The 17,479-nt window shown below is 33.6% G+C and overlaps 2 protein-coding genes across 7 annotated transcripts; both read left to right on the top strand.

The window, feature by feature from the left end:
* Nucleotides 1-87: 87 nt before the first annotated feature.
* Nucleotides 88-8,658, top strand: LOC145611834 (cysteine-rich receptor-like protein kinase 6). 6 transcript variants are annotated; one of them, XM_081667210.1, is made up of 11 exons: nt 88-559; nt 667-904; nt 1,530-1,686; nt 1,788-2,004; nt 2,198-3,154; nt 4,127-4,199; nt 4,560-4,754; nt 5,327-5,406; nt 7,586-7,701; nt 7,797-7,915; nt 8,226-8,658. In XM_081667210.1, the coding sequence occupies exons 1-5, from the start codon at nt 496-498 to the stop codon at nt 2,224-2,226; spliced, it is 705 nt and encodes a 234-aa protein (XP_081523336.1). In that variant the 5' UTR covers nt 88-495; the 3' UTR covers nt 2,227-3,154; nt 4,127-4,199; nt 4,560-4,754; nt 5,327-5,406; nt 7,586-7,701; nt 7,797-7,915; nt 8,226-8,658. The 6 variants fall into 6 exon arrangements, with proteins under 6 accessions (XP_081523336.1, XP_081523337.1, XP_081523334.1 ...); XM_081667211.1 differs by having other exon boundaries at nt 4,548-4,754; nt 7,586-7,669; XM_081667208.1 differs by having other exon boundaries at nt 4,548-4,754.
* Nucleotides 8,659-15,835: 7,177 nt separating this feature from the next.
* LOC145610925 (cysteine-rich receptor-like protein kinase 44) lies at nt 15,836-16,159 on the top strand. The gene has a single exon (XM_081666186.1). It carries the CDS (start codon nt 15,836-15,838, stop codon nt 16,157-16,159), a length of 324 nt encoding a protein of 107 aa, XP_081522312.1.
* The last annotated feature ends 1,320 nt before the right edge of the window (nt 16,160-17,479 follow it).

Raw genomic sequence — 17,479 nt, 5'->3', positions numbered from 1 at the left:
TGATTGAGTTGGCGACATTTCATTGGTGGTGTGCAAGGGATTTTTGTATACCAAGTGTACCTTTACCCTTTCTCGCAAGCTTTCATACATAAGCATTACTTGGATAAGCATTACTTGGATGAGAAAGTGTGACAACATATAAGCTAAGCTTAGCATGATACAAACAAGGGATGAGTACAAATAAATTTTAAATCTATTTTAGCATGATGAGGTTGTCTAATTACAAATTTACAAGATTGAAAGTCAATTAATACTATATTAATATATTATTAAAGTATCAAAGGATATATTAAAGTTTTATTCCTAATTCTTTTGTTGAATTTGGGGTTGGGACATATTCTTGATAAGGGGAAACTTGATAATGGAGAAGAAATAGCTGTAAAAAGGTTATCCAAAAAATCTGAACAAGGAGCTGCAGAGTTCAAAACTGAAGCTGTTCTAGTAGCAAAACTTCAACACAAGAACTTGGTGAAGCTCTGGGGTTTCTGCCTTGCAATGAATGAAAAGATACTTGTCTACGAATTTCTTTCAAATTCTAGTTTGGATCGACTTCTATTTGGTAATATCTTCACAAACTTTTCATTTTGTTAGATCAAGTACAGATAACACAATGGAGGATTCGTAAATTTTTCAGACTATTATAGAATACACCATGGAATATTGCAGATCAAAACAAGCAAGGGTCTTTAGACTGGCAAACAAGGTTCAAGGTTATAGTTGGCATTGCAAGGGGTCTTTTGTACCTTCATGAAGACTCTCCACTAAAGGTTATTCATCGAGATCTCAAATCAAGTAACATATTGCTTGATAAAGATATGAACCCAAAGATATCAGATTTTGGCCTTGCAAAACTTTTTGGAGTCAATCAAACTCAAGATGATACTAATCGAATAGTCGGGACATAGTATGAACTCTGCACTTCAATCCCCCCCCCCCCCACCCTCCTCGATTAATTTTTTTACTTTTTTTTTAGAGCCACAATGGGCAAGGTGAGAATCGATCTCATGATCTCTAAGAATCAGGAGGGAAGCTCTAACCACCTGAGCTATCCCTCACTGTCATTTTTTAACTATATTGATACATAATATTGCAACAGTTTCATGTCAAAAAAAAAAAAAAAAAATTACAACAGTTTGACTTTAATTTGCGTTTGGAATTGACCAATTTTATTATTGATAAATTGAAAACAAATTATATGGAGTATTATGTTAAAATACTGTTGATTTTTTTTTTCAATTGTTGAATTAGTTCTAAATTTCATTATTATCAATGGTCGTTAATCAAAGCTTTTAATGGTTAAAATTGTGGGTTTACAAACATAAAAGCGAAATTGTTGAGACTATAAAGTAACAAGGAAGTACAAAACAAGAAGATAATTTAACGGTCATAAAACATTATCTTTATTAAAGATTTTTTTTTTTTTTTTTTTTTTTTTTTTTTTTGTAAACTTGTTCTTACAATATGTATTATATCTTGCATTCTTGCTAATACAGTCATAAGCTCTTCTGATTTGACATATGTAATTGCAGTGGTTACATGGCTCCAGAATATGTAATAACTGGTCATTACTCTGCAAAATCAGACATATATAGTTTTGGAATCATTGTCCTTGAGATAGTGAGTGGTAAAAGAAACAGAAACAGATGTTTCAGTGGATTCCAGCTTGAAGAGGCGCTACTACATCGTGTAAGTTATTATTTTCAGCTCTCTTTAATGTGTTTATATTGTATCTTATCAAAATGTATACAATTAATTAAAGTCCGTAAAATCTTAAACTTATGTACCAGGCATGGAGGCTATGGAACGAGAAAAAGGCCTTGGATTTGGTTGATACAACGTTGTTGAGTAGTAATTTTCCTGTAGACGAATTACTGAAATGCATCCATATTGGTTTATTATGCATCCAAGAATGTGCTGGTGAAAGGCCGAGAATGACATCAATTGTTGCTGCTCTTAGTGGACAATCTATTAGCCTTCCTCTTCCGAAGCCACCTCATTTCTTCGGTACAGTCTGTACTTCTGAAGATAATCAAACATTTGATGTGCAAGACTCTCCATATACTGGCACTTACAATATAACTGAATTGAATCCTCGTGACTAACGTTTTCCTTTACTATATGGTGCATTGTGAATTCAACAATATTGGATGGCAATTTATGCATTTTTCTGAACATATATAACAAATTTGTTTTACAGTTACAATATTTCAGAAACGGATGGAATAGTAATTTATACGGAGTACAAGTTAATCACTGTCTTCAGGTGAATATGTGGGATTCATGTACTAATATCTAAATTAAAACAAGAAGTTGATTATTACAATAGAAGAAACAGTTAAATACTGCTACGCTATATTGCTGATTTTGTTTCTCACAATGGAATCAAAATTCCTTGAAATCATGCATGCATCTAGTTCAAAATTCAAATCACTATTTGATTTTAGAAATTATAAATTCATAACATGACAATATTATTCTCCCTGCATCTAAAACCCTTTTAATAAACATGCGAACTCCAGGTACTGTTCCTTATGAACAGTATTTGCTAATGAATAGTGCGATTCCTCTTTTGCCATTGGACTTATGTTCTGCTTTGTTTTCAGTTGGGCTGTTATTGTGGGCCTTTTCTTTTCGGTGGGCTGTTGTGTTCTCATTTACAGCCTCTATTTCTCTTCCTCTTAATTTGCTTTTTCCTTGAAGAAATAATCAAGTTCTTTGATATTATTGTTTTGCTTTTCCTGGTTTTCCTCTCATCCTCTTATTTTGCTTTTTCCTTAGTAATTCATATCTGACATTGTTTGAGATCAGTTCTCTTTATTCCATTGAAGCGCAAGCTGAGCTTTCTCCTCCATCAAATCTTATTGAGTTAGATTCAATCATCTAATTTCTCTTCTCCTTCTGATTCACTTTCTCTCTCCTCTGACATTGAGTTGTATCCAAAATTAAGCTTCACTTTCAACACTGCGTCTTCTTCAATTCAATGTTTACATATTTATTTGTCCAATTAAGAAGCCTTCTAATTTAGGAATTCCCAACTCTATAAAAAAGTTATTTAACTACTTCATGTACCTCCATTCAAGTATACTCTCAATTCTTCATCAAAGCGTCTTCTGAGCTTCATCTCCCCCATCAGACAGGATTATGAAATTCTGAGGTAATTTGTCCGTTTTAATCAATTATCAAATTTCAATTTCACAAGCTAGGGTTTCGTACATCAATTTTTTTTTTTACCTCAACATGCTTTCAATTCGATTTTATTTTCGTTATTTTACTTTAATTAGGGTTTTAGTAAATTGGGGAAATTATCATACGAAAGAAAACTTAAATAGGATATAGACTTAACCACTGTTGTCGGTTTTATATAGTACTAGGTTTAGTTTTTACGTGAGTTATTTGATTTTGGCTTTAATTGATGAGCTAATTTTTTTATTTTTTTTTTATTTTTTATATTTCCATTGATAAGATAGGTTAATATTCAGATTATTTTGTATTTGAATTGAGTTTGCGTAGAATTGAATTTTGGAATTGAAAGAATGAAAGGTTGTGTTGTATGTCTAGAATAGGTTTTTTTTTTATTTGAATTGAAAATCTGGTGGAATTCGGTTTAATGGAAGGCTGTTATTTGGAAATTGAGCTATGTGAATCAAGCTAATGGGATTATGTGGAAATTTATGCTGTCAAGTTGAATTAGTGTGCTTGGTTTTTTTTTTCTGGTCAAAAAAAAAAAAAAAAAAAAAAAAAAGCACATTAATTCAGCTTGGTTCTTTTAGTTTTAATTTAATTGCTTGATTTATCAGAAAGTTGAGGGGAACTAAAACCCAGTGTAATTAGATAAGTGATGTGGGTGAAATTAGAGCTTGGGTTTCTATGAATAAGGGGTAAGATTATAATATTTTGGCCTAAAGTTTTTTTTTTTTTTTTAAAAAAAAATCATGAAAATCTGGAGTTTTGGATGGAAATTAAAACAGGAATACAGGATTCCAGAAAATAAATAGGAAGGTAGGAGGGAGAAAGACTATGGACAACAAAAAACATCACAAGCTTAAAACCGAAATTTCAGCTCATTAGTATATTTTTTTTTGGTGGTTTTGAAGTTCAAAACTTAAGCTTAATTGTTGTTTTGCAGGATCTTGAATTCTTGCAATTCCACCCAACTGGTATGAGTGGTATCTATGGTCTTGGATGCCTAATCACTGAAGGTTGATTTTACTCATACAATACATTTGTTCTTTTCGTTCTTTAGTCTAATGATTCTAAATGAACTTTGATTAATCGTAATGATCTGTAGAAGAAAATTTTGTAGGTTATTCCGGAGTATATTCTTTTTCTTTCATGACACCTTTTGCTGCTGCTTAGTTCTGGAATTTTTTCTTTAGAAGTGATCTTTAATATAAAATTTAAAATTTAAATTTAGAAAAAATTTAATAAGAATGAGTAGATAAACATTGGTTATGAGTAGTTGATTTCAATTGTTGTCATCCTTTGCTTTGAGGTAGTTTATTTGTATAACTGTAGTAATAAACTGTACAATTTATTTCCTGAATCAGATATTGATACAGGACGAGACTAAGAAAGTCAAGGGCTTTTCAACAGAGACAACACCACCCTTTAGAGAAAGACTTATGATCTTAGGACGTCTAGCGAATGAAGAAGATCTCAGTCTGAGACTCTAAATGTAATAGAGTCGTAGAGAAGAGCTAGAATGCGTACAATGAGAAATTTGTCCTGTCAAGCCCTAAGCATGAGTTTACTCAGTAAGAAAATTTTGTGTTTTCATAACTATAATATAATCTGAGCTTTTAAATCATATGCTATAAAGATTATGGTTTTCTAATCTTTACAACTCGTCGTTTTATTAAATATGACAACAATAGCTACTGTGCTTATGAACAGTACCGCCCTTATGAACAGTAATGTAAACACTGTTGAAAATAAACAGTGGTCTTCCTGTTCTACCCTTAATTTTTAAACACTTGCTGCTTGCACTCCACGTATCCAATTCTTCATCAGTCTCTCTCTCTCCTCAATCTCAATTCTTCACTTAATTCTACCACCAGCAACCCTTACCCTTCCATTCCTTCAATCTCGACTCCTTCAATTCTCTGTTGAAGTGGCCTCTTAGCTTTCTCTCTTCCATTGAAGCTGTTTATGAGGTATGCTATTAATTATATAATAATAATCAAATGTCAATTCTACACTTTTGGGGTTTTCGCTAATTTAATTGTCTATTAGTCAAATATCTGTGGAATTATCGTTAAATTTTAAAATAAATAACCTCCAAATCGACATCAATTTTCAAAATATCCGTGAATTGTTGATCACCCAGATGAAAATTTGACGAACTCGAAACCCGGCTTTGAGTCCAAACTTGAAAGATGAGCAGTCTTCTCGATAATTCTCTTGTAGGTACGAAGTACGATCTTCTTATTCACTTGTTCTTTCAATTTCTTCAATTTTTATGTATATTACTTGCTCGTGAAATGATGAAATAGGTATTTTGTTCCGGATTTTGGAATGTAATTGAGTTCGAATTTTGATTTTTGATAATTGTTTTTATGATTAAATTTATAGATGAATGATCAGAGATCTACTTGTGATGATAAAATAATCTTTTGAGAGTAATTAATTTTCAGTTTGGTTTTGGAAGGCATTTCTTGTTTTGGGTAATTTGCCATTTGGTTTGGCAGCAATAAGCTATGATGATCTAAGCCTCCTCTGTCAATTTTGTTTTAATCAGAACTCATTATTTAGCATGATAGAAATAATTCGATGATTTGAAGATGTTGAGATGGACAAATTTTAGGTTTAGGTTGTTGGGTTTTTTGAATTGCTGAGAGTTAGATGGCAAAGTTTGATTCTTTATGTTTGATATTGATGAACAGGACTAGAGAAATTTCTGTTTCATTTCACTTTAGCTCTCTGTTCAGTTTATTAGTTTCTGTTGTGAGTCTTGTAACACATAAAAGCAGTCGAATATGGTCTCACACAGTACTGATGATCAACAATTCAACAACACCTGTGTGTCTTGCCTTTTGTCCTATTAGTAAAACAGATAACTAAATAGACTGATAATCAACAAGTCTTTCTTTTTTGTCCTGTCAATATAACAAAGAACGACTATAATTTATTCATCTCATTGTTCACAGTCCATTTTTGGACAGGGATTAAGTGGGGAAAGGATTTATTCAAGCTGTGCTTAACAAGAGCAAGCTAGGTAGATAATTACAACTCAATATAAAAGTAAAACCTTTACCAACACATGAACTACCCAGGTTGACATAATTCAACCATTAGCTAAAAGTTTGGATGCAACACTTGCTTTTTAAAGTACTATTACAAATTTCTTGATGCTAGCTATTTGAAGTACAATTAAAAACTTCTTGATGCTAGAACTCTAAGTTGGGATTGATTTGTTGCTTGATTTGATTTGGATTGATTTGGGGTTTTTGTTGTTGTTGCTTTGAAGTTGACAAAGTTTCTAGATTTGTGCTTTTTTGTTAGATTCAGATCTTTTAACATTTAACAGATTATTTAGTGGATTTGGTATGGAGAATTAGATGTTTAATTCTTAATTCAATGTTCTGGGTAAGGTTGACTATTGAATTGTTTAGTTTGTGGCATTTTGTGAAATGGAATGAATGTGGCAAAGTAATGTGATTTTGATACATTTTCTTTATACTATCCTCTTCATTTCATAGGATCGCTATATTTATTTTTGGGTTTTCATTGTTGTTTAATATAATAATTTTGATTGGAGTTTTGGGTATTTTATTTGTTATTTGATTAATCAATAAAGGAGTAGGATATGCGATATTTGTATTGAAAATCTTAACTTGAATGTATTGAAAATCTTTAGTTCAATATATTTATTAGTGGTGTTCTTTGTCTGTGATTGGGTTTGGCTTGGCAAAAGTATGTCAAGAATAAAGGTTTTAGTGGTGAAAAGGAGGGTTTAGAGGTAAAATTGTTTTTTTTTTTTTAAATTTCTTACAGAATATCAATTTCATAATACAGTTTATTGATAATTTTTTTTTCTGTATTTGGGATTCTTCTAATTTAATGTGGAGAATTGAATTACTTAAGTTTACAACTAAGACTATGTTGTTAATTTAGTTGTCGTCAATATTAGGTTTAGGCTTTGTAATATGATTTAGTTTTTAAGATTGTCCAATTTTCAGTCGATTATCAATTTCATACTCTAGGTTCTTGAAAATATGGCTTCAAAAAAAAGGTTCTTGAAAATACAGTCACTTTAGGGAGCAAGAGTGGGAGGAAAAAAAAAGTGAGCAAGAGTGGGAGGAAAAAAAAAAGTGAGCAAGAGTGGGAGGAAAAAAAAAATACCAATATTATTCACTGACAGCTTCACTTCTCTTTCATAATTGCTTCGCTTCAGCAATATACCAACTGCTTTCGCAAGATAATCTCATAGGAACATGGTTGGAAATTTTACTATAACATTGAATGGAATAATAGACTAAGGCTGTTAAATTTGCTAAAACTTTTGAAAGTTTACACTGATCCCCCCATTTATGAATATTAAACTAATGCTCACCATCCCATCTCATTTATCGACATAAATTCTCAGGTATTTTTGAAGATATTTTTGAACGTTTTTGAGGAATTCTTATGAAGGAATGATTAAATGAAGGGTACAACTTCTGAATTGAAGGTCTGTTTTCTGTTGGAAAGGCTAGATTTCAGGTTTGGTGTTATATTTAACTTATGATGGCCTTTTAAGTTATTTCAATTCTAAATAACGCTGTAAGTATTGCTTCTGATGTTGTTTGGATCTGCAGGATCATCTAGCTATCATCTAGCTACCAGGCATGGACTGAATCTAGATCTTGTGGATCTTGAAGGTCAACTCACTTATTAGCTGCCACGGAAGATGAGACAGATCTTGAGACAGATCTTGGTATGTAAACTACTCTTGACTTCTCACTTTATTTATTTATATATACAGGATCTTTTGAGTCCAGCCTCTCCCTTGACTCTTCTATTTATTCCTAAATGATGAATCATGCATCACTATGCCCAAATAAATGGTTTTCATCATTGATCTAATCGGGTCAGTTTTAGATCCCATCCTGAATATCATTGGATAATGTCGAGTACTGTGATCTTTGGGCAGTAGAGATCATGTTATATTTTTGTCAATTTAAAGTACCTTTGTGGCTGTATTGGTGTCACGATATTTAAACTATAATTTCATGTACTGTGAACAGGCTCCAGAAAGAGCAGAGCTCTGAAGATAAGGAAACTTCCAAAACTGGTGTCGTAAAGTCTCTGGCATTTCAGTGGACGATTGTAAAATTAGAGCTACCCTTGAAGATATGGCAACAATCTAATACAAGTGGTTTTACCCTGCAGGTGAATTCGAGCTCAAATTATAGTTGACGGCAAGTATGTAAGGTTGGCAGTTAATAGTTGATGTAAAGTATTGCATCAATATATAAACTAGAGGATACAGTAGAAATTCACAAAGCAACCTTATGTGCATGCATGAGATGAGTATTCTTTCCTCTGGAATGGGAATTTTAATTATAAATTATAAGAAGCATTTTCCAAACAATTTTGTACTAGAATTGAAATTTCGTATTGATGATTACATTAAACATTGAGAAGTAATTGAAGATGAAATTCAACATTTATTGTTAAGATCATGTTATCTGTTTATCACGTCAAAGTACCTTTGTTGCTATATGGGTATGTTTCCTATGTATGAGGAACATATGGAATTCTGCTTATAACTGGTACTGAAGATGAAATTGCCAGTACTGGTGTTGAAAAGTTTCCAGGAGTCTAGCATCTTAGTAAACTCTTGTGAATTTAAGATTATCCACGAGGACAAGGTGAGATTATAAGATTGTTCAACTGGTCTACTTATAATATGAACAAGCTGTCAACATCTGACTAGGTTTTGTCCTGCAATTAAATTGGAGCTCTAAATCAATAGACTAAATATTGGTCCTTCCTGAGTTTTTGTTACTTAATGTTGTTTTAGTCATCTTGTGTGTATTGTTGTTTTATTTATAAGATCCTCTTGTCAAAAAAAAAAAGTTGATGGCATGTAATGTTGGCAGCTTAACATTCCATGCACAACCAGCTACTTAAATATTAACTCAACCAACACCTTACTCCAAAGCACTCTTAACCAGCAAACCACTATAAACAATAGGGTTTTACATAAAAAAACACTAAGTAAATCAAAATTAAACATTTACATAAAAGAGATGAGATACAGACAAAACTGGAACATTATAAAATCTTCCTAATAACACAAAAAACACTAGCCTTACATTATGCAGCAGAAAATAAACAGCTTGAATAAATGCTAAACTTAATTAGTTAATTAGCATGATACAACTTTGTCTAAATAATTCACAATATTCGATTTCATTATTAAACATTGATATACAAGTACTTCGCATATGTTAATAGAAAAAATGATTTAATATTCGCATTCATACAAAAGTAGTGTATCACATCTTGCGAATACAAATTACACATAAACTTACTATAATCCTGATATAAAGTACTTAAATTGAATCAATATATAGTACTTAAATTGAATCAATTGAATCATTATTTTTTACTAAAATTTTATCATTAATTGCAATAAAAAAAATTACGATAACTTGGGGTAGCGCGCGCAACGCGCGCGATGCCACAACTAGTCTAATTAAAAATCACAAAGGATAATAAAGTTGAGTTTGTAAATAATAATAAAAAGTAAAAAATGTGACAACTAAGTAATGTTTTAAAAATTCACAAGGTCTTATATGTGGCTGGTCACACCGTTCGGCCAGCCATTATAGGGATTAATTCGTTAGTGTAATGGGGGTTACTTGGTCAATGTTAAAGGGGTTACTTCATCATTGTTATAAAGTTAGGGCTTGCTCATTGTTAAAGGGGTTACTTGGTCCTGTTCTTTAGAGCTGCCCTGCTCTGCTCTGTCCTGCTCTGTTCTGCCCTGCTCTGCTCTACAGTGTGTGGAAGCCTAGCCCTGCTCTACTCTACTTTGCTATGTCCTGCCTTGCTCTGCCCAGAAGCTCAAAAGAACAGGGTCTCAATGGGTTAGTGTTATAAGGGTTACTCGATCGGTATTAAAAGGGTTAGTTAATCAATTTTATAGAAATTACTTTAAGTGGTCACACGATGTGGCTGATCGCACATAAGATGGGTTGTTAATAGTTTCAATTTAACTTTTAACTTGAAACCACTACGTGGATTATTATTAAAAAAAAAAAAAAAATTACTCATGTATAAGATCCAAATTTTTTTAAAATAAATAAATAAATAAATAAATCAAACCCTGGTTAAAATTCACCCGTAGAAACCAAAGAATATAGACTACCCCTGACTTGGATGGGTGGTATGATAGATATTGTTGAGTTGTCATAGTTCATAACTTCATACTAGAGCCACAACTTTCAGCGAGGAATATGATAGATTGACCTCAAGTCAGCCAATACAACAAAACACAGTACGGGTCATATCTCATATACTCGTATAGTCATATGACTTATTGAGTCTAGCCCGTCTACTTGTCTAGGACCCAAGGCATAATTTATTTATTTATTTATTTTAATTTTATTATTATTTATTATTATTTTTTTTTGGGAAATGGTCAAAGGCCCTTTTTTTTTTTTTTTTTTTGGAAAGGCCTAACTGCCCAAGGCATAAATTTTTTTGGTTATTGAAGTATTATTATTCAGGATACATTGTATTTTACCACCCTTAAAACACCCCATATGGATTTAACCATCCATTATGTACTGGATCTCTTTATTTTGTATAACTTTCTCCGTTTTTCTTTTATTGCACCATAAGGACTTTTACACAATTCACTTAATCTTCTTTGACCATATTTTGTGATTTATCCATTAGGAAAAATATAGTCATGTGGAATTCGGTTAGATTCGTCTCGAAATCTACTTTTCAAATATCAATTTTTTTAACTTTTACAAAAGTATAAGTAAAGAAATTAATAGCCAAAGTACTGCATTGGCAAGCGTGAAACCCCTTATGGTGCAATAAAAAAAGAAAGGAGGAAGTATTAATTATACAAAGTTCATTTAAATAATTTGGTAATGTTCACTTCACCTTAAAAAAATATATTAAGTAAAAATAATTTCAGTTCTGTAAAAATAATTTCATTTCAGTTGGATTAAAATAATTTGATTTAATAAAAATAAGTTAAGTTCAGTAAAAATAATTTCAGTTTAATAAAATAAGTTCAATTTAGTAAATTCAGTATCTTTAAAAAAAATAACAGAAAATCAGTAAATATAATTTCAGTTCAGCAAAAAAAGAGTTAAGCACAAATTTGGGTACTCAATTCTACAATTTGTCACCGTTTAGGTACCGAATTTATTTTCTTCACCGTTTGGGTACTGAGTACCAAATTCTAGCAAAAAAAAATTAATTCCCCTTAAGAATTGAGTACCCTTGGTAAACAATTCAGTACCTTGGGTTAACTCTAAGTGGGGTCCACCCGAATTCGGCCCACCCAAATTAAAAATGCGCGAGTCAGAAATTTTTTTTTCCTCTTCTCGTATTCTTATGTTCCCTTTATTCCCCCTTTATACTTTCCAATTCTGAAAAATAGTTGCGCATTTGGTGAAGAACACGAACATTCCTTTGGGAAAATTTGGGGAAAACAACACTTAGCGCAGCCATTTTTTCGAGGTAACCTTCATTACTCATTGTTTTTGTTGTTATTTTGATATAAATTTTGAATTTTTTGGCCAATTGATGATCTTATTTTGCGAGTTAGGGTTTATGGTTTTGTGAAAGAAATTGATGATGTTGATTTGTTGTTTTTTTGAGACATAATTTGTTGTTGTGTTGTTTGTTGATGGATTATGCTAGTGTTGTTGATGGATTTTGTTTGAATGTTGTTTATTATGCGGGAGGGTTTGATTAATGTATGTGTTTTGCGAAGTAAAACCGGGGAGGTTTTGCTTCAACTGGACTGCAGTACAGAAGGGAAGATATTGAAGAAGCTGCAGCTGTTCTGATTTTTTTTATTGTATTTTATTTTATTTTATTTTATTTTTTTATTCTGGGAAAATCGTTGATGATGAATTTAGGATAAGAAAACTGGATTGATTCTGTTTTTTCTGCTACTTTGTTGCTGGTGTATTCATGGCATTTTTTCCTACGACTTCTTTTTGATTGCTTCAACAGAAAAATTAGTTACTGTTTTTTTTAAAATTATTTTTTTAATTAGGTATGGTTATTGGTGAGTTAGTGGTGAGTTAATAAGACTGAAAATAAGTTTGAGTACCTAATAGGTGAACAAAAAAATTTGAGTACCTAAAAGGTGAAAAATTGAGTACCTATTTGTACTCTTAACTCGCAAAAAAAATTTAAGTTCAGTTTAAATAATTTCAATTCAGCAAATATAATTTCAGTTCAGTAAAAAAAAAAAACAAAAATTAAGCTCAGCAAAAATAAGGTGAAGTAAACGGGGCCTTAGTCAATACTAGAGGTGTACCAATGGGAACTTATCTATTATTTTTAAATATGAACAACAAATTCAAGAAAATGAACTTTGATTAATTTGAAGGGAGTACATCTAATTTAAATAATTTAGGCAATAATTACTTTTGTTGGGAAAATTTAATTTGCTATTTCATTGTCTAGCAATTATGCATGAATGTCTATTTTTTATATTATACAAAGTAGGTGACAGATTTTTTTATTTTTTTTTTATTATTTTTTTTTAAGGAGGTTAATACGTACATGTTGTAAGTGTTACATTGTGCATAGGAGGTAATTAGAGGGTTTTATTACAAGTTATGAATTGAATCGAATCGAATCTCTTCCTTTCAGAAACAGAGCAACTTCTTGAAGTCAAGGCTCAAAATTGACCCCAAGTCAACCATATGGCGAAAGTGACATAAATTACACATTTACACAATTACACCCGTCGAGTAGGACCCATTGCTCAAATAGCTAGTGTGAATTATAATGAGACCCGTAGCTAGTGTTTATTTCCTAGTACATTCTTGGGCATGCACCAGAGTTTAAACTAAAGACTTGGAAATTATTGGTCAACTATAGGAACCAAACAAACTAGCTAGTAATTATTTGCCTTACTTGTTTGTCATGTTACCCTCAGCACACTCACCTTCGTTCTTACGGCATGCTAAAAACATCTCTATTATGGGTAAATTTTGATAAGTCAAAGTCAACGAAAGTCAACAGAAACAACCAAGGTCAGCAACGAAGGTTAAGCTTTGACGAGAGGCAATTCTTCACAAAAGGGAACCAGCCTTCGACGGACGAAACTCACATCAACCGTTCTCCTATTTTCTAGGATATGCTAAGCACGGAAGACTAAGTCTTTGCTTAGCAGGGAATGATCGTTAGTGGGCTAAGTCTTTGTAGTTGTTAATTGTTGTTAATCGCAAACTAGCGAACACATTCGTTAATCCTTTTCAAGTAACTAATACACTATGTTGTTTTAAGGAGAACGTCATAGACTAAGGAGTGCTCCGTAGTTGATTACTCGTAGCTCTCAAGGCAGCAGGACCAAAAAATGCTGCCGCTGTTTATATGCCAATTGGCAATTCAACTTGGATATATATAATTGGACTTGAGCATACAAATCGGTAGCGAATATTTTAATCCAGCAATAAATTGTCTCTATTCTCGTCATTGCTGGATATATATAATTGAACGATATCCAGCAATGTTCTATTGCAGTTGGATTGTAGTTTATATCGTCCAATACTAGTTTATTATTGAATGTGACTACTAGTGAAGTACTTGTTTACATTATTTCTGATGAAATACTTGATTACATTATTATCATTACAGCTTTCTTAGAAGACAATTAAACTACTACTTTAGTTTTTAAAATTTTAACTGTTACACTTATGAAATGCAGTCATTATTTTTTATAAGAGTTTTACACTTTTATTTTTTACAAACAACTATATTTCAAAAGAGCAATAACTTGAGGCTCATTATTAAAGATTGAAAATTGAACCCAAGTCAACCAACATGGAGAAAGATGAGATAGATTACACCTATAGTAAACACTATGGCTCAAATTAAATAGCTAGACTTATCAAGCCCGTAAACTATCACGGGTTGTTTTGGATCAACCGTTCAAGTAATTTTGTGTGACATATGAGTTTAAACTCACACTTAGTGTTTTTAAGAAAAAATCTATTTAGAAATTCAAATTTTTAACCCACAAGCTAAGGTATGGGGTTTAAGAAATCTAAAGACAAAGGGGAGTATGTTGAAAATGGTGTGTCTAGTTCATATATAATTATATACCATCTTTGAAAGTAATACGTTTCTATGTATGGCATATCAATGAAAGAAAACTGTTTATTCTTGAATAAAACCTAGCACATGATACTTCCTCTAAGCCTTTTTTTAAGTTACACTTTGACCATCACATGGTTTTAGGTGAATCCGTGAATTAATTAATATTTATATAAAATATAAAATTAGAAAATAACACCACAAAAAACCCAAATTTTGATTATAACACAACCTAAAAAATAACTTTTATTATAACACCACAAAAAACTCACAAAAATTGATTTCACCACCACTTAACGGTTTTTTTGGATGAAATCCGTTAATGGGGCCCTAGAAGACACATGTCAATTAACTACAGGTTTAAATAAATTAACAAAAAAAAAAGAAAAAAAAAATCCAACCCTTAACCCAGCCAGCCCACCACCCTGCACCAGCTCCAGCCGCGACTGCCGCCAGCATTCCCTGCCCCTACACTGTCGAAAACCACCCTCTCAATCGCCGCTCCACGTCTTCCCCCCATTCCCCTCCCTAAAACTCACCCAGGCCCTTTAAACTACCGCAAAACCACTACCTAACCGCCGCGAAATCCACCACCATTTCTCTTAGCGCCGCAAAATCCACACCCATCCATTTACCCATTTTCGCGAAATTGGCAGCCGAAATCGACCAATTGAGGGCTATCATGGTCGATTTCGGCCGTTTTGAGGTTGAAAGATAAGGAAAGGTGGTTTTTCAGGGTTGATGTTGCGGAGAGTAGGTGGTGATTTGTGGTGGTTAAGCAGGGTTGGGGTGGTTTTAGGGGAGGGGGCAGAGGGGAAAGGAGGGTTACGCCGGTTATTATGGGGGCAGAGGTGGCTAGCGGCTTAGGTTATCTTGCTAATACAGTTATAAGCTCTTCTGATTTGACATATGTATTGCAGTGGTTACATGGCTCCAGAATATGTTATAACTGGTCATTACTCTGCAAAATCAGACATATATAGTTTTTTTTTTTTTTTTTTTTTTTTTTTTTTTGAAGAACAGACATATATAGTTTTGGAATCATTGTCCTTGAGATAGTGAGTGGTAAAAGAAACAAAAACAGATGTTTCAATGGATTCTGTTGAAGTATTAAGAGATAAAAAGAAAGAGATAAAAGAACATAAAAGCAAAATAATCTGATAATATTATTCACTTAATCATAACTTGAAAATACAAAGACTTCTTAAATAGGCTAAGGAATTTAACCATAATTCCTATCTTCAAGGACAACTAGGCCCCACTAAATATGCCACTAACAACGTGACTTTGATCAATAACCCACAACTTAACAAACTCCTACTTACATGAAAACATGATAATAAAGTATGACCCTATTAACCCACTAACATCATTAAGCTAGAAAATAGCAACTAAGAGAATTTTTTGAATCACACACTAACAGATTCCAGCTTGAAGAGGCGCTACTACATCGTGTAAGTTATTATTCTTAGCTCTCTTTAATGTGTTTTTATTATATCTTATCAAAATGTATACAATTAATTAAAGTCCGTAAAATCTTAAACTTATGTACCAGGCATGGAGGCTATGGAACGAGAAAAAGGCCTTGGATTTGGTTGATACAACGTTGTTGAGTAGTAATTTTCCTGTAGACGAATTACTGAAATGCATCCATATTGGTTTATTATGCATCCAAGAATATGCTGGTGAAAGGCCGAGAATGACATCAATTGTAGCTGCTCTTAGTGGACAATCTATTAGCCTCCCTCTGCCGAAGCCACCTCATTTCTTCGGTACAGTCACTACTTCTGAAGATAATCAAACATTTAATGTGCAAGACTCTCCATATACTGGCACTTACCATATAACTGAATTGTATCGTCGTGACTAACAACGTTTTCCTCTACTAAAAAGTGCATTGTGAATTCAAGATTATTATATAACAATGTATGTGTATGGGGGATGATATCTGAGCATGACCGATATCTTGTGAAAGCGCGGGGCCAGGCTCTAAACAGTTATGAGAGGATGCCGATATGTCCCAAAAAGAAGACATGTCGGCCTGTAGGAATCCGGCACGTGGCAACAGAAGCTCGACACTTGGCGTAGAAGGCTCTGCATGGATGAAAGCCACCTGTCAAGGTAGATCATTATAAATAGTAGGTAAGACCTCATTAATGGGGACATGAAGGACACTCTCTTTCTCTCTCTCTACTTTCTCTCTCTTACTTACCTTCTTCTCTTATACACCTTCTGACTTTATCATCGGAGTGGTTATCCCCGGATCACCCCGGGGTTAGCTAACTTCTTCTCATTGTGTAGGTTCTCAGCTTGCCGATAGGAGTATCAGGATCTCAGGTCCGAATTCTTGGGGAAGTCAGGATTAGACAGAAACAATTTGGCGCTAGAAGGAGGGGAAGTTGATCACTTCTATCGCCTAAGAACCTCACACAAAAACATTCATATAACAACGATAACCATGGCCGGAAACAATGGAATACCAGTAGAACAACCCCAGGTGGAAATAGTAGATGAAACCCATACCCTAGAGGGTAATCAATTTCATGTGCCGATAACTCCCCCTGCAGGAGGAGGGGAGGCAGAGGATCCTATGGCGGCATTCACTCCAGATGAGTTGGAAACAGCCGCAAGGGTGATGAGTGCAATGAGTAGGAAGAGAAAGGAGGCTGAGGCGGCACGGGCTGAAAGAGAAGCTGCCCAGGCCGATAGAGGAACATCGCACCGTCACCAGGAGGAACAACACAATCAGTTGGAGAACTCGTCGAGGAGACCCCGACATGAGTCGCCGGTAAGATCGCATACAACATCACGGCGGGTTGAACAATCCTCAAGTCACGTTGTGAGTACCGGAACTCAGCAGCAGAGAAGTTCACAAGTAGAGGGTCAAGCAGTGCGCACAGTGGTGCAGTTAAGGGCATCTCCATTTGCCCAGCACATCTTGGATCAGCCAATGGAAAAGGTGAAAATGCCGACTTGTAGGTATGATGGAAGAGGGGATCCGGCAAGATTCATAACGTCCTATGAGGGACACATGATGCTATACACTAACTCGGATGCAGTCTGGTGTAAAGTCTTTCCGACAACTCTGATTGGGGCTGCAGCCGATTGGTTTAACAACCTTGAAGTCGGGTCAGTAGATAGCTTTGAAAGATTGACTGAGATGTTTGTAGGTCAGTATGTCAGTAACAGT

The sequence above is a fragment of the Chenopodium album genome, chromosome 24, assembly GCF_948465745.1.
Source record: "Chenopodium album chromosome 24, dcCheAlbu1.1, whole genome shotgun sequence".
Taxonomy (NCBI): Eukaryota; Viridiplantae; Streptophyta; class Magnoliopsida; order Caryophyllales; family Amaranthaceae; genus Chenopodium; species Chenopodium album.
Note: the sequence above shows the minus strand (reverse complement) of the source record. Positions and strands in the feature narration are given on the sequence as shown.

What these genes read in the sequence shown, in the direction of transcription:
- LOC145611834 (XM_081667207.1), top strand. Translation starts at nt 496, where the DNA reads ATGAATGAAAAGATACTTGTCTACGAATTTCTTTCAAATTCTAGTTTG. An exon ending in AATCGAATAGTCGGGACATA is followed by an intron (nt 905 to 1,529) that starts GTATGAACTCTG and finishes ATGTAATTGCAG; the next exon opens with TGGTTACATGGCTCCAGAAT. An exon ending in AAGAGGCGCTACTACATCGT is followed by an intron (nt 1,687 to 1,787) that starts GTAAGTTATTAT and finishes CTTATGTACCAG; the next exon opens with GCATGGAGGCTATGGAACGA.
- LOC145610925 (XM_081666186.1), top strand. Translation starts at nt 15,836, where the DNA reads ATGTACCAGGCATGGAGGCTATGGAACGAGAAAAAGGCCTTGGATTTG.